This window comes from Venustampulla echinocandica (genome assembly GCF_003357145.1).
Source record: "Venustampulla echinocandica strain BP 5553 chromosome Unknown scaffold_10, whole genome shotgun sequence".
NCBI classification, from domain to species: domain Eukaryota; kingdom Fungi; phylum Ascomycota; class Leotiomycetes; order Helotiales; family Pleuroascaceae; genus Venustampulla; species Venustampulla echinocandica.
The window spans coordinates 402,748-418,484 of record NW_022474215.1 but is presented as its reverse complement, the minus strand read 5'-3'; the positions used below and the strand labels follow the sequence as shown (position 1 = coordinate 418,484).

Below are 15,737 nucleotides of genomic sequence, written 5' to 3'. Positions count from 1 at the left end.
TTAATTCAATTCTCAACATGGCAACCTCTCCGCCCTTGACAGCCCGGGACCACTCTCCCCTAGCTGTTCTTCTTGATCCCAAACAGGACATTCCCCAAGCAGAACTGGACATACGACTGGACGATTACCTCAACGACAAGATCCAGACAGCTGCCGACTTTGGAGGTCTTGCAAATTTGCTAGCCAACGTTGATATACAAAAGAAGCAGCTAGAAAATCAAGTCAGTAGCCATCTGTGTCCTCGTATTTTGTATGCACTCATCGCTAACTCCTTACAGCTTCTAGATGCTAGATCCAAGCTCGACGAGGCAAAGAAGGCCTCCGCGAACCATACCTCCTTAATGTTGGCACAAACCAAAGAATTCGAGCGGCAGCAAGACAGCGTACAAAACCGGCTCATGATAGTAACACAATCGGACACCCCAGAGGAAGCCACCCAACGGTTGAAGGGCCCTATGGAAAAGCTTCGACGGGTAGAGTTGGCCAGATCATATGTGGAACTGCTCAAGGACGTTGATAATTTAACAAAAGAAGCGCGACGCAATCTCCCCGCAAATCCCAAGGAAGCCCTCAAGCCATACATACAGCTAAAAGAGCTCGCTATATCGTTAGCACAACTCCAGGAACCCGCAGAAGGAGCTGCCGTTCACCTAGTCAACCATGTGCAGAACACTTCTACGCGCTTATGGGTAGAAATGAAAAAGATAATGGCTGATGAATTTGAGTCAATTCTGAAGAAGTCGAAGTGGCCAGATGTTGCCAATGACCCGTCAAGGGAATGGACCGATTGCTTCGAGAAGCTCCTGGATCTACAGGCACCAGAGATTGTTGCTGCTCAAGAACCCCTCGTACTTCTTCCTATGAGTGTTCTTGTCAAGACTTTTGTACTTCAATTTAAATACCACTTCTTCAGCGACAAGCCTACGAATCATCCCCATAGGGTTAGTCACTACCTACTCATATCAGAAGTTTACTAACACTGTTTAGCTGGGTGATTATTTCTTCGAATGGTTTCTCGGAACCGTAGCAAAATGGGAAGACTTTATGAGAGAAAACGTGGGTCCTGTTTTGGCTGCCCATTTTAGAGGCAATATACTAGCAGGTAACGCCTTATATGTGGACCCAGTGTCAGCGTTCATCACAGCATTGTTACCGATCATGAAGGAGAAGGTCGATTCAGTTGTTGCTGGGGTGTCCAATGAACCTCAATACCTAAGTCGCTTTATAGGTCAATTGATGACGTTTGATGAAGCTCTCAGAGCAAGATTCGGTTATGACGGCGGCAATCTCGAGTGTGGATGGAAAGGGTTGACCTGGGGAGTCCTAGATACTTGGTTCGATCGATGGTCTCTGGTGGAGAAAGATTTTGCTCTTGAGAGATACCGAGAGATCATTAAGTCATCGGACAGCGGCCAGATTGACTACGATAGCACAGGGCCCGGAAAAACCAAGACTACCTATGGCGCTACGAAAGTCACAGATCTTATCAATTCTGTGACTACCCAATACAACAAATTGCGGAGATTCTCGCACAAGATACGGTTCTTAATTAGTATCCAAGCTGAGATTCTCGATCAATATGTTGGACGTCTTAATGACTCGTTGGAGGTATACCTGTCCACAACGACAACCGTTGGCCGCACCTTGCATGCCATTTCCAAGGAAGAACAAGCAAAACTTGAGGGCATCGGTGGTTTGGAGAGCCTATGCAAAGTCTATGGCAGCGCGGACCATGTCATTTCTATGCTCAAAGAGTGGGCTAACGAAGAGGTAAAATTCCGTGTGCTGCTTCCAACAACTTATCGATGGTTTACTAATTAGGGTAGTTCTTCATTGACCTTTGGGACGAATTGCAGAGCAGGGCAAAACGTGCCTCCGCCTCCCAGGATAATCTTGCTGGCTCAATGAGTTATACCGAGGTCAAGGACTGCACATCTGTGGCTGTTGGGTCCCAGGATGAAGGCTCTGTATTTGATGTGACGATTGAGAATTACGAGCGGCTACGAAACAAGGCCGAGAAACTTCTTACACAGGCCATCTCGCATGCCTTCCCATCAATTTTTAAGCTGTATCTCAGCAAACCCCAGTGGACAACCATTGGTGATGAGCCTACCGCTGGTCCGTAAACCTAGCTACCAATCGTTAATGTAACGGGCTAATGCTGAAATAGATTCATCCTTACTTATGGTAACACCTGAGCTGGATCATCCTCTACAGGTAAGTTCCTCACCAACAGCAGATGGCAGCTCAAATACTCATCTTCTTCCAGATACTAAGACAAAACATGACACTCCTCAACAAAACCCTCGGCACTCCTCCCTTCCGCCGAATCTGGCGCTCCTCATTCGACAGCCTTCAAGACCTTCTCTACCACGAAGTCCTCCTCAAACAAGACTTCACCACCCTAGGGGCCGCACGGTTCGTGCAAGACCTTATCGCTATCCAAAGCGTTGTAGATTCAATTATTCGTCTCCCCTCAGGAACATCTTTGGGAATGCCGAAATTGAGAGAGGCTGCTACGTTGCTAAGTTTACCTCTAGAGGCAGAGGAGGGGAATCTGTCGTTGAAGGAGGCGTCTGAAGAGATCTTTGCTACGAATCCACAGGCGGAGGCGGCACTAAATAAATTAGGGCTAGAGAGGCTTACGAATTATGAGGCGCGGCAAGTTTTGCAGAAGAGGGTTGAGGGGAGTTCCTAATATGGGTTTAACTTATCGGCAATGGCTTAGGCTGGCCTGCAAAGAGCATTGTATTGGAAGCGTGGCTTTCGCCCCGAGCTTTTTGGTTAGACAAAGAGGTTACTCCCAACGGGATAAACCCCTTTGAAATGCATAGAATTTTTAAACTCCGAGTATGACTAGCCGTACCTCTACATGATCACCCAACTTCAGCAACAAATCAATCCTTGCGAAGCATATTCTATTATTCCAGTCTATATCACTCACACTTATGCTAATTAATAGCCCTCATCGTCATCTCCACAACCGCAAACGTCCCCGCACTAACAGGCATAGCCCTCAGCAGCGTAGGACCAATACCCTTCCAAAACGCCCCCATCCCCCCAGCCCTCCACGTCTGCGCAAAACAGTCCCGCATACTGCGATACTTCTTCTCGGCGCCAAACCCATCACTTTGCATCTTGCTCTTGACCACATCAAACGGATAACTCGCCAACCACAACGCCTCTCCCGCCAAACCGCCATACCACGCAACTTTCCAGCTGGGGATCTCAGACCGCGCGATCCGGTTGCGCGCCGCGTCGCTGTTCATCATATACTCGAACGACAGGAACCACACGCCGTACGCCTGGGCTTCTCGGAGGACCGTGACGGCTTCTCCGCGATACAGGCCCTTGAGGACACCTTCGTGACTAGACAGTTTCCGGACACAATCCAAGGGCCCACTATACAGCCTATTCGCACCGTGAGGTTGCGTCTGTAACCGGATCCTCACGTGTTCAATAGGGCCCGAGATGAAGGAATTCGCAACGCCCGCGAAGGCTCCCGCGCCATAGTACTGTGCGTAGGATAGGCCTGGGGACAGCGGGTCCTTGCGTGTGTTGGCGGCTTCGAAGCGGCGCCGGGCTTCGTGGAAGGCGCCGAATTGTACAGATACACAGGCGCCGATGCCGATGAGGGGCGTGAGGGTGCCCTTGTAGAAGGCGAGAGGGCCTTCTTTGGCGTAGATGGTTTTGGCTGCTTCGAGCGCGTTGGCGTATTGGGTGGTGGTTTGGAGACGGACTTTTACTATGTCGAAGGGTTGGCCTGAATGGGGGTGTTAGTTGTGGTTTTGAGTTTGGCTAAGAGGGGGAGAAGGGGGTTGAGTTGTATATATATAAGAAAGGGGCAGGGATAGAGATAGATGCCAATGGGGAAGCAGAGGATTGATAGAGCATTACTTCCTCCTCTCCATATATAACAACCGCATCAACACCAGAATACAACATATCAATATAAAACCATAAATGAATACTCCTCCACACACCCACTTAACACGTGCCATATATCAAAAAAACCGCAACCCCAAGTCCAAAAAAAACAAGCTCAAACCCACAAAAGAGAAAAACGCATCAAATTCCCAAAAAGAAAGGGAAAAAACTCACCCAAAAGAACCTGAGCAACCCCCCCAGCAGCCCCCGCAAACAAATCCTTCATCGTCCTCACCATGCCCCCCTCCTCCAGCTCCGCCGCAATATCCGCCATTTCTAAGATAAGATATGCCTACTACCCCACCCTTTTGCCTTTCAAGATCCCCCTACTCGCAAAACCCGAAATCTCCTGAGGCGTCTTTGTGGTCAATTGGATTGGATGTCTGTCGAGGAATGGAAACTGGCCAAGCGTCAGGGAGGTGGGAGGCTGGGCTGAGAATGAGAGGGAAGGGTGCTGGTCGTGGGTCTGGGTCGGGGGGATAAAGGGCGGTCGATGAGGTGCTCTCTCGCTTAGGATCGGCACTGGTTGTGACGGTGTAGTGGTACTTGGACTTCGTCTCACCTCGTGTCCCCGTCGTCGCTTTGAGCAGGTGCGGGCAATTGAATGTTCTTGATTTATTGCTCTTGGGCTAGGACGCCTGTAGTAAATTTTGCTAGGCTTAGAGTTGATTTGAAATTACTCTTGTTAAGTTAGTATAGAGTTTGGAATACATTTAGCATGTTGCATATCACGTGATTTACATATTGAAAACGTTCCACTCAAAAGTTACATACAGGACTCATGGAATTGGTAGATTGCTGCGATATATCTTATGTTTGATTAAAGTCTCCTCATGTAATTTGCTATGAGATCAATCTATTAAATTTCAAATCCAATCCATCAGACGGTAAAACACACAGGACCCGACTGTTACTCACTTTCATCCGGCTGTCACGGTTGCAATATAAAATTACTCCAACATCCAACATCCAACATCGAATATCCTTACTAGTAGAGTCGACATCTCTCCGCTCATGGTTGTAGAAGTCTCCTGCTTCTGTTATGTCCTCCTAGCATCGAAAGGAGATCAGCCTTTCTATATTTTATAAGTTTTAAGGTAGAACCTGTGCCGTCAAGTTCCCACCAGGAGTGATGGCGATATAGGTTCAGTCAGGGAAATTCGACTTGTAAAATGCAAGATCTTATATATACAGAACTACAGAACTCGTTCATATGTACAGCACCTATGTGTGTAAGGCAAGGAGCGTGATGGACAACGTCCGGTTTCACCAAGGACGACAACGATGGGAAAAAGCATCAGATAGCAGGCGCAACAAGACCCATAATCAGAATAGAATATCACAATCCAAGCGGAGCGGAGTATGCAGGCACAGGATTTCCTATAATCGCTTGGTTCTCAGAAATCGAGCTTTGCTTCATTAACATCGAATCTATACTATTCCAGACAATCATTTTCTCCGTCAATCCTGCCTCTGCTGGCAGTCACCGTGACTGTCCGCAACAGATGAGACGACCTAAAATACAGAAGCTCCCCAAAGCTAAAAACATGAGCCTTCGGAAGGGGCGGGAGGAGAGGGAGGTGCGAAGAGCGCTTGGGTTATGGGATATCGGGGGGGTTGCCGCAACGCGGACGGTCATATCGGAGGATGTGGGCGATGTGAAAAATCGGGGTTTCTGAAAGGACAGGACGGTGTGATCGAACGTGTTTGCATCACGTTTGCGTATCGTAGAGCGAGGCCAAATAGGAAATTTATCTCTCATGAATGATGACGAGGGTTGATTTCATTCCTCCAATTCTACGCCACACCCATACACAGAACACCAGTGGTCTTGAAAACAAAGTGAGGATGACCAAGCCAGACCAATTCCGGACGACCGTAAACGCCGGATGACACAAGAGAGGCTAAAGACGTGGAAAACTCGTACTCGGGATGGCAGGGTGATTCGTTCAGGCGTTGGTTACCTGGAGGTTAAGAGGTCAATAAAGGGGGGCTCGGGTGACTTCCAGGGCTCACACATACCTTGAGAATCCGCCTGGAGTAATCTTGATTGTCGGCAATGCTGCCATCACTCATTCTCCGCTGGGCCATTGACGGTTCAAGACGGGTGTCGGTGAATGAAGAACCACCCCCACTGCTGTTTGGAGGCTTGCCACCACCAGCAATGAAGCTATTTACAGCCGCATTTCTCCGATACTCTTCTTCGACCCCACGTCTCTTCTTGTTGCGGATAAACAAGAAGGCGCCACCTGCAATCGCAGCAATAGCGACGACGCCAACAACGACGCCAGCAGCGATACCAGCCTTGTTGGGGCCCGGGCTGCCTTTTTCTGGGGTTTCCGAGCTGCTCGCCGTAACAACCACGGTTTGTCCTCCGAGGGTGGTTGTGGCAGAACTCGTGCTTGATGATGACGGGGTTGCGGTTTTCCCTCCGGGTAGTAGGCCCATTGTTGAGACGACGGGTGTCAACCCACTGAAATAAACGGTCCAAACGTCCTGTCCTCCGCCTATATCATGTTAGCTACATAACCATGCTGTCGTATCGGGGCGGCACTCGATACGTACAATTCTTCTGGTCGAAACCCGCGCAAGGGAAGTTGCAAAGTGCGTCGTCAACCTTTGATTCGGGGTTAGGGATAGCATTTCCACACCAGCACTCCTTTCCTTTCCGTGTTGCCATCGCATTGTAGCCTGCGGGAGCACACTGCCCTTGGCAGTAGCCATCGGTGTTGAACTCCTCTGTCGAATTGAGCTTGTATCCAGTAACCGCCTTATAGCACCCTTGGACGGGGTCGGGTCCGAAGCCAGCTGCTGACACGGTGGCAGCACCGAGGAGCACGCCAGCGGCCACAAGGGAGGTTATTGACTTCATGGTGTTATATTGTATTTTGTTAAAATCGGCGGCCGTGGGCACGAGGGGATATAAACGGGGGTTCGAGTCGTGATTGATCGAACGGAATCCGCGTCGACTCGATGGCAGGATCGGGTCGAAGTCGAAATCCGAATATGATGTACTGTCCAGAAGGACGCTTCAGCGGTGGAGAACCAAGAGTTGACGGATGTACAGACGGGATCGACGGGGGGATGTGAAGAAGGGGGCCCTTTGGGTGGTGTCGATCTGGGTTGTTTCAAGTTTTCCAGGTGCGTTGCGTTGTCAGGTTATGGGCACCTGGGAACGCGTCGGGGGGGGATGAGCGAGAGGACAAGAGGCCGTAACGAGTGTGCCTTGGGATGCGGGTTGAATATGACAAGAGAACGAGAGTGATGGACGAGGCCGACGATGGTCAAGTGAAGAGGGTTGAGATGGCGGCAACAACGAGCAAAGGAGAGGGCGGAGAGGGTTCGGGGTGGAGTTTGGGGCTGGAGAGAGATTTGGGGGGGGCTTGGGGGAGAGACAGCGAGAGCGAGGAGGGAGAGACTGGGACGGAGACACTCTGGACGACGGGCGAGGAGAGAGGGAACAAGAGCGAAGTGAGACGAGATGGTCGGATGGGGAGTAGCGCGCTTCGGTTAATGGCGCACAGGATGCGCGTGGATCCAGGCACGGAAATGAAATACGGATCATCAATCATCATCATCAATTACTGCTGTTGTTGTTCACTCTGGCTATATCCACGCCCGCGCTGCAGCAAAATTGTGCAGATGCCGATGCTGTACTCGCTCTCGTGCTGGATGCAGTAGCACTTGCGCGCGGCACCGGTTGAATAATGCGCAGCCAGCGAGTGCCCATTGTCCCAGCGAATCGGGGCTGGAGCTCCTATCGCGAGGTTCACAAGGTAGATGTCGAGTACTCTAGAGTGCTGCACAAGTTATTGCTCTCAACCCCTATTCCCGATCATCGCCACTACTAATCCGCGTTCTAGTGCGCCAACTTGCATCTGCAAATGATTATCATATCATCTCATCTCATACCATACCATACCATACCATACCATACCTGTCTACAGAATCTGCATTGCACGGCCGACTTGCGAAGTGCTCTGGACTCAATTCCTGCTCCCGCCTCCAGGCCACTAGGGGTCCTCCTCCGCCCGCTAATCCGGGCCTAAACCCCCCCAAGCGGCCTTGCCATTGTTGTCAACCTGTCAACTTGTCAACCGAGTACGGGACATCGGGGCCTACCGACAGCTTCAGGCCCAATAATCGGGCAGGCGGTGGAGCAGTCGCCTTTATGAACCAACTAATAAAGTGCCCGGTGGTGTCTTGGTAGTGCAAATAGTGCAACACCGCTGCGGGCACACTACCAAAACGCCTGGAGATACGAGTAGAGTACCAGTGCCACACTGCCACTCCCACGCCCACGCCCACGCCCACGCCCACACCCGCCAGGATTGATTGATCTTTTGATTTCAACCCGTTGGCAAGACCAAGACCCGTCACGCCTTTTTGCCGCATCCCTGCCGACTGCCTTTTCGGGCCCCCCCTTCCCTGGTAGCAGTCAGGGGATGTTGTTCGGCGTGTTTTCAACTTTCAACAAAAAGTCTGGAGGATCCGCATCCAATAGTCCCCACGGCCTCGGGAGGATTTTCACGATTGCTTTACAAGTTTCAATTGCTGCCTACCGAATATCTACACGTTGATTGCGGAGGCACGGGTTCTAGACTAAACTACGGAGTACTGCTCCTGCTCCTGCTCCTGCTCCTCCCTACTTCTACGAGTAGCACGCCAACGGTAGCCAACAATGCCCAAAAAAACATCAAGGCCGCCACAGAACCAGCCCGCATCCACCCCGCAGAAGAAAGATCGAGAATCTCGCCCGGGATCAGCAGGGTCAGCCAGCATATGGTATACGAGGGTACCACGCACACAATACTTGTTAGACCATATTTTTGTCTCAACACCACGCCTATGAGGTGTTGGCACCGAGCGGCTTACTCTGTTAAACAGCGACATGTCACATATCCCACGCATGTACAGTACGAAGTAGGTAGGTACCTCGTACTACCCATCGCCTCATGCTGTCTTGGCTGTGCATCTCTGATTTCTCGAGTGTCTCGAGGTTTTGTTTGATCAAAAGCTCCTGGTATCCTGCGCCTCCACAAATCTTAAAAAACATATTAACTCCGGAATTTCCGCTCCAAACCTTCATCCTCCCCTACAAATGCGCGCAAAAAGCATACGACGCAAAATAATAATCAGATACTACGAGGTATGTCGTACAGTTGGCCGGAGCCGCCGGTGGCATTGTAGCAGACTCCGTTTGGCTAGGTATGGCAGCATTCGATGCGGCTTTCTATTTTTGTGCCCGTTTTCTTGCTACACAACAGCTGAGGTGTGGAGTCCGCATGCTGTGCCCGAGTGGGCCTGTCCCAGTGTCCCCACAGTGAATAAACAAACTTGTGACTCCGGAGGCCGAACGGATCATACCGGCAATACCTAGAATCCAATATACCCAAGGATGGTTTTTTCATCGAGAAACCTCCCTCTTCAATCTTGATACAGCGGTACCACTTTTCACCCTCGGATCTGGCCACCAAAATATATTATCAACATTTATTTACTATCACGTGAATTTACTTCCATAGATTTTGTCACGTGGAGCCCGGCAAATCTTGTTTGATTTTCAGATTATCAAACCTTAACAGCATTAAGCTGCAGTTTTTTCCAGCTACGCTCCATATCATCGGTCTTGTACTCAATATCTGGCTGGATAATACTCGTCCCATTTAGTACCTAGTTCTCCGAAGAATCCTCGGGTATATTCACCTTTATTATTATGCCTTGCTTGTATCAGTCTACTACCTCATATCACCGAAGCAACATAGCAACTCAAATGGTGTTGGCTATAATATGCTGTGGAAGTCTCCTAATAGTTCTGCTGAAATTCAACTATTTCATGCATGCTATACTTATTTCATATATTTCCATCCATGCTTCTGGTTGGTTGGGGAATGTTATATCATTCTTAACCTAAATCCCAGTTGTGACAGACATATCTTTGAAAATATCCCGTTACCAGCCACTCGGGGATTTTCAGGGCTATATGGATTGGACACTTTTTAAGTGCTCATACCAACCAACCTCCGTACTAAGGCAAGTGCTCCACAAAATAAATTATCAGCTCTATTATTCCACTCCCTTCGTCAAACCTTCATACACATATAGACACGTGATGCTCGTCTTCCCATTCTGATCGCGCTACAGCAGTTGGTGATATTCAGTTTAGTCGCAAAATTGTATGGGGATTCCCTGTGGCGCATGATGCTGCCAAGATAGGCGGTGTCGGTTTTTCCAAGTTGCTATCATAGCCAAAACACTAGGGCGTTTCCCCCCTGTCGATCGCCATTTCCATTCCACCGTCACGATAAGCAAAAATCCTCAAGCCACAGCCACCTCTGCATTAACCCCGTCTCATGTTTCTTTGGTATGGGGGTCCGGATGCTGCTGAGTGGCTGGTGTTAGATTATCACCACCCTTACTTCATATTGAGCCCCATCCTACCTACATACCTAGATCACGCGCAAAGGCGCCTGAGACAGATGCCGCTGAGGGGTGGAAACAACTAAGTGTATGCATTATTACATACTTAGGTATAATTCAACAAGTGATCTCCGCGGGTATAGCTGCCGTTCTTGCTGTGGGAAGTACACACACAGCAAGGTAGAAGCTTGTAACAGCAACCCGGAGGACAGGTGTGATCCGAAAGGGATGTTTGTGCGTTGAAGTTTGTGAATCGCACAGAGCGAGGAGATTAAGAAGGATTTACCCCTCTCCCCTCTATTCCTTTCGCACGCCCATACTGCGCATTCTTTCCTATTTTTGAATAATGTCCAGTATTTTGCTTCGATTATACATATATCTATACAGCCTCCGACAATAAGTTTCCTATTAATGACAACTCTCCTATTAATGACAAACACCCTAAGCTCTCCAGGCTCCCTGCCCGATTTTATGGTGTTCCTAATCCAGTCCCTATAGAATATTGGCTATAACGAAGGCAATGTACTACCATTATATAAGTCTAGCCGGCAACAATGGATTTGACTTCGAGTAGATGATAAAACAGCACACTTTGCCAATGCTTCGAAAGATGTAAGATTATAGATCTAACAGGCAGCCCAGAAGTAAGGTGCCAGTGGCTATGGAACAGGAGGTGGATGTATCCTCTCTACCTCCGGAGTATCCGTAGACGTAGATCTTCCAACCCCCATAGAATAACCAGGTTATGCACGAGGCCCATGAAAGGTTGACCGGTATTCTAGGCTTCGTTGACACATTCATCCGGAGGCTCGAGATGTTTTAACGCTATGGACCATTCGGACTTAGGCGAACGGACATATTGGTTGGGGATTGTATCGAATAACCATATCTTCATTTCAGGCTCGCATCCTCTTGCAAGTTTTCGCCATAAAATTGTGTATTCGGTGGGATTAGTTGTTCTGCCTCAAGTAAAGTTGACGGAATTCCTTGTTTGTATCTATAATACTCAAGTTGATCTCGCTCATAAACCGCCCCTTGATTGCAAGTGCAACCTCGTAGCTTGGATGCAAATAAGGGCTACCTTTGGTTCGCCTCAGCTTTTGGGTCTTAGCGGCCGAAAGGCTGCGTGTGGTAAATCTAATGTCCGATTGTTGGCTGCAGTAAGAATATATCTCCGTATTTGCATCGGGAGGATTTGTTTCGAAGTGTTTTGGCCACCGAGATCACTTATCCAGTAGTCAGGTGGTTTGATCTCCATGTTCTCGTCGATTGCTTCTTCGATGTAAGATTGAGAAGGAAATGTCACCTTCTACTTTGAGAGGGAGTGGCAGGAGAAAGAAACCAGGCTTCGTCTTCTTGTGATTGATTGTGTTTGTCAACTTCAGGGATGAACAGCAATATCGCTGGGTTATGCTTAATATACACATAGCCTATACCTATTTCAATCTTATGTGGAGTATAAATATGACTTAAGTATCCTAATATACTACAATATCGTATTATATTATCCTATGCTTTTTCTAGTTTTCGTGTTGTGACAGGGAAATATTAATAAAAAAGTGAGATTTATTATATATTACGGGTTTAACGGATTCCAGGACATATATAAATTAACAGATATAAGCCTCTATCGTCTAAACTACGTTTGATGGGTTGGCGATAGTAGGTAATGAATAGATGATTTTTCTTTTAAGATACAAGGGGACATGATATGGTTGTTTGGTTGGGTTGAAAAATATATAAACGAGGAGAATAAATTATTTTATATCTGCAAAACAATAAGTATTTTGATAACCTTGCATTCTCGCTTTAATGGTACAGGCACCTTGTAGTCTTCTTTATATATGTAATTCATTTTTAGTAAAATCATATTATGTGGTGAGTGCTAGTTATATAGTACATTATTATCTCAAAATAAAGTTAAAAGTAACCCGTTTTAACTGCTGTATAGAATATTTTTCCGGTAAAGCAAATTATAATTAATATAGAAATATATGTTCTTCATGTTTTCTTTGATAATCACCGCCTAGTTTAGATAAATATTATCCCCAGAAATATAATATTCACAACTCAAACTGATAATCAATGAAGTGCTATTTAGATACATAAACTTTTAAGAAAAGTAGAAAATATGTCATATAAGCATTCCTGCAATAAAGCTATAAAAGCAAGTTATACTTTCCGCCTCCTCAACCGTAACAAGTTCAAACCTCTGGAATCCCATCTTCCAACCAGCCCGTCGAGAGAAAGTACTGATCAACCTAGACGCACCGGAAGCCCGAAGTCCAAAGCCCAAAATGGCCTCTCCTCCCCTTCATACCTCCAAACTCCCCTCCATAACCTGCACCGCCGCGCCACTCAAAAGCACCTTCTTAACCTCTCCCCCGTCAACCTCGACCTCCACAGTAATCTCATTCCGCCGTCCCATTTCAACACCCTGCTCAAAAACAAACCTCTCTGTTGTCCTCTGACCCACCCCTCTGGCCTTCGCACTCTCAAGAGCAAGGAAACACGCCAACCCCGAACTCGCGCTCCCAGTCCCAGGATCCTCCCTACTCGCAAACATCCTCGTGCGGTACCGTCTCTCCCCATTCTCCTCGCCTACGGAGACGAAATACATCGTCCCGATAAGGCCATTCCTCCATCCCTCATCAAGAGCAGACGGGTCATAGGTAGTATCCTTCCCCGTTAGATTGCCAGATTTCAGCGCATTTTCTAGAGCTGAGAGAGAAGGTAGGGAAACGAGGACGAAGGACATCCCGTTTACTATCGAGACCACGGGATTGTTCTTATTGGTACCCTCGAGAGTTGAAGGGGTGGAGAATTTAAGAGCGTGGATGTGGAAGTCGAACGGGACTAAAGCCTGGACCTTCGTACCATCTGCCTCCGAGAGGGAGATGGGGATCCGTCCCGCTTTCGTGATGAGTGTTTTTACATTCTTTCCGTCTCCGGAGAGGTTCCTGAGGAGGTAGTACGATGTTCCGACTGTAGGGTGGCCCGCAAAAGGTACTTCGGCGTGGGAGGTGAATATGTCGATTTCCCTCTCGGCATTGGCGTTTGAGTCGGCATCTGGGGGAGGGAGGTGTAGGAATACGATTTCAGAGAGGTTGAATTCTTGGGCTATGGCTTGTTTTTGGGTCTGTGTGAGGCTGGGTTTTAGGGAGGAGGGGACGGAGATGATGGAAAGTGGGTTGCCTTTGTAGCGCGCTGTTGTAAAGACGTCGAGGGTGGTGAAATTGAGCTTCATTTTGATAATAGGACGTGTTTAGGGACAGTCAAGAGCTGAGGTTAGACGGGTAAGACTTCCCGGGGAGCAAGACCAAGGAACTGTTGCTAAGTGTGATACCAATGGGGAATTTCGTTGGTTCAAATATTATGAGATTGGTTTGTTTGAGTTGTGATGGATGGGGAACTGTTTAAGAATATATAGTTTTGGGTGGGGCCGTTCGCGCCCTTCGAATGGCATTGACTCATATGGTCCTGGCTACACCCAACTCAAAGGGGGCTTAAAGTACCATTGGAGATGGTCGTATTCGGGTTCTTCAAGGTTGAAATAACATATGATTGGTTTATTGTCGTAAAAATAGTCTTGTTTTATTGGGTAGGGTAGGTTTGGAGGGCTTCCTGCATGAGGCTAGGAACGGGTGTCAACAGATACAAATGCAAATGCGAATCATGTGCCACGTTTAAACGAAGCCTTAGATCCCAATTATCTGTGTTACCAAAATGGTATAGTTTTTGTCTATATAGAATTAAAATTATCCAATAACTACATGACAAGATCTGGGCCGTGATATAGATAATTACTTTGGCGAAGTTTATTCCTCTTCACCCCTGGTGTCTTTATGCGTTTGGGGAAACCGTCGAAAGATATAGCATAAGTTGCTACCGAGTGAGCAATAAGCTGAGATATGTTAACAAATACTCAAAGATTTATTTGGATGGACCATACCTTGCTATTAAATTCCCACGCGTCGATTGCCAAGTTGGTCAAATCATCGCACAATTGGTGGTAGCACGGATCGTACCAATCTCCAGCAGTTCCTCCAAACAATGCTACCTCGTCTTCCGTCTTGACGCCTTCAGCTCCAGTGGCGATACCACCGGCAGGGATGCCAGCAACGATAAACGCATCATAATCGCTTCGTCCGTTAAATTCGATGTACGTGAAGTTTTGACCATGAGCGGTATAATAATCCGTATACAAATCTCGCAGCTCTTCCGATCCGACGGGGTTGACGGCATTGGTAGCATTGTAGACTTGATATGCGAAGTTGGGTGAGGCCAACATATCGTAATCCATGAAGAGTCTGATCTTTAGGTTCTCCTCCTCTGATAATTGCGACACGTAGTAGTCGGAGCCTAGAAGACCCTCCTCCTCGGCGGCCCACCATGCGAAACGAACGCAATTGTTGACTTTGTACTTGGCTAGATGGACGGCGATTTCCAATAATGCAATAGTTCCTGATCCATCATCGTTAATTCCCGGACCTTCGGTAACACTATCGCTGTGGCCGCCCAACATCACACAGTTGTCTTGGTCTCCTCCCCGAGTTTGTGCCATAACATTAGTTGTTGCGACCACCTTCACAATGGCATCGATGTATGCCGAGGCCGGGATGTCCTTCCCAGCCTTCAAGTCGGTGATATACGGCTGTGCCTCCTCAAGAGTGATTCCAAAAGTGGCGACATGATTAGCTTCCGGTTGTCCCAAAGTCCCAGAGAGGTTCCCTGCAATATTGTTATAGACGACAGCGGCAAGTGCTCCAGCTTTTCCAGCATTGGCTGATTTCTGGCCGAATGGGCATTCCCCGCGGCTGATGAGAGCAATCGAGCCAGTTGTGTTAGCTGGATAGTCCGATTCATCACATCCCAGGTTGGCAACAAGCACTAAAGGACCATTGACTGGTGCTTTGTCCTTGGTAGGAGGGGTGAGTGACATGGCAGAGGCCGGCAGTAGGTCGTCCCCCAAGGTAAGACTAGAATTCAAAATATTGCCGGTCACAGCCTCGAAGGTCTGATTTGAAACGTCGTAATAATGTGCAAGCTTGGAAAGCGTGTTTTGTACATAATCGACGGTTCCAACATGCCCTGTAGTGTTGATGTTAGAAGGAGTGTATATCGAAAGAGGGCCTGAGCTTACCCTTGCTGCCAATCACTCTGGTAGGATGGCCATACTCCTCGACACCTAGCTCTGCGATTTTGTACAGTTGCTTGGCACGCTTGAAGAGGTTCTTTGAAGTTATATCATGTTCTAGGGCTGCTGAGCTCACAAGTGGTTTCCTACTTTCAGGAGACTGCTGAATCACAGAGGAGACTGCGAGAGTAGAAAATGCAACAACACAGAGGACAGACTTCATCTTGCAGAATCTTGTAAAACACGTCTTTAA

General features: G+C 48.0%; 5 protein-coding genes across 5 annotated transcripts; 1 reads left to right on the top strand and 4 right to left on the bottom strand.

The window, feature by feature from the left end:
- Nucleotides 1–17: 17 nt before the first annotated feature.
- BP5553_09293 (RINT-1 family protein-like protein) lies at nucleotides 18–2,698 on the top strand (the record flags this gene model as incomplete). Its single annotated transcript, XM_032017916.1, has 6 exons — nucleotides 18–221; nucleotides 279–941; nucleotides 988–1,770; nucleotides 1,827–2,118; nucleotides 2,171–2,217; nucleotides 2,270–2,698. 6 exons carry the CDS (start codon nucleotides 18–20, stop codon nucleotides 2,696–2,698), a joined length of 2,418 nt encoding a protein of 805 aa, XP_031865823.1.
- Nucleotides 2,699–2,951: 253 nt separating this feature from the next.
- BP5553_09292 (uncharacterized protein) lies at nucleotides 2,952–4,201 on the bottom strand (the record flags this gene model as incomplete). The annotated part of the gene is made up of 2 exons (XM_032017915.1): nucleotides 2,952–3,763; nucleotides 4,102–4,201. 2 exons carry the CDS (start codon nucleotides 4,199–4,201, stop codon nucleotides 2,952–2,954), a joined length of 912 nt encoding a protein of 303 aa, XP_031865822.1.
- A 1,675-nt stretch (nucleotides 4,202–5,876) lies between these two features.
- On the bottom strand, nucleotides 5,877–6,799 carry BP5553_09291 (Uncharacterized protein; the record flags this gene model as incomplete). Its single annotated transcript, XM_032017914.1, has 3 exons — nucleotides 5,877–5,891; nucleotides 5,950–6,434; nucleotides 6,493–6,799. 3 exons carry the CDS (start codon nucleotides 6,797–6,799, stop codon nucleotides 5,877–5,879), a joined length of 807 nt encoding a protein of 268 aa, XP_031865821.1.
- A 5,862-nt stretch (nucleotides 6,800–12,661) lies between these two features.
- Nucleotides 12,662–13,594, bottom strand: BP5553_09290 (uncharacterized protein; the record flags this gene model as incomplete). The annotated part of the gene is made up of 1 exon (XM_032017913.1): nucleotides 12,662–13,594. One exon carries the CDS (start codon nucleotides 13,592–13,594, stop codon nucleotides 12,662–12,664), a length of 933 nt encoding a protein of 310 aa, XP_031865820.1.
- Nucleotides 13,595–14,116: 522 nt separating this feature from the next.
- BP5553_09289 (Peptide hydrolase) lies at nucleotides 14,117–15,707 on the bottom strand (the record flags this gene model as incomplete). Its single annotated transcript, XM_032017912.1, has 3 exons — nucleotides 14,117–14,251; nucleotides 14,300–15,438; nucleotides 15,491–15,707. The coding sequence occupies 3 exons, from the start codon at nucleotides 15,705–15,707 to the stop codon at nucleotides 14,117–14,119; spliced, it is 1,491 nt and encodes a 496-aa protein (XP_031865819.1).
- Nucleotides 15,708–15,737: the final 30 nt, after the last annotated feature.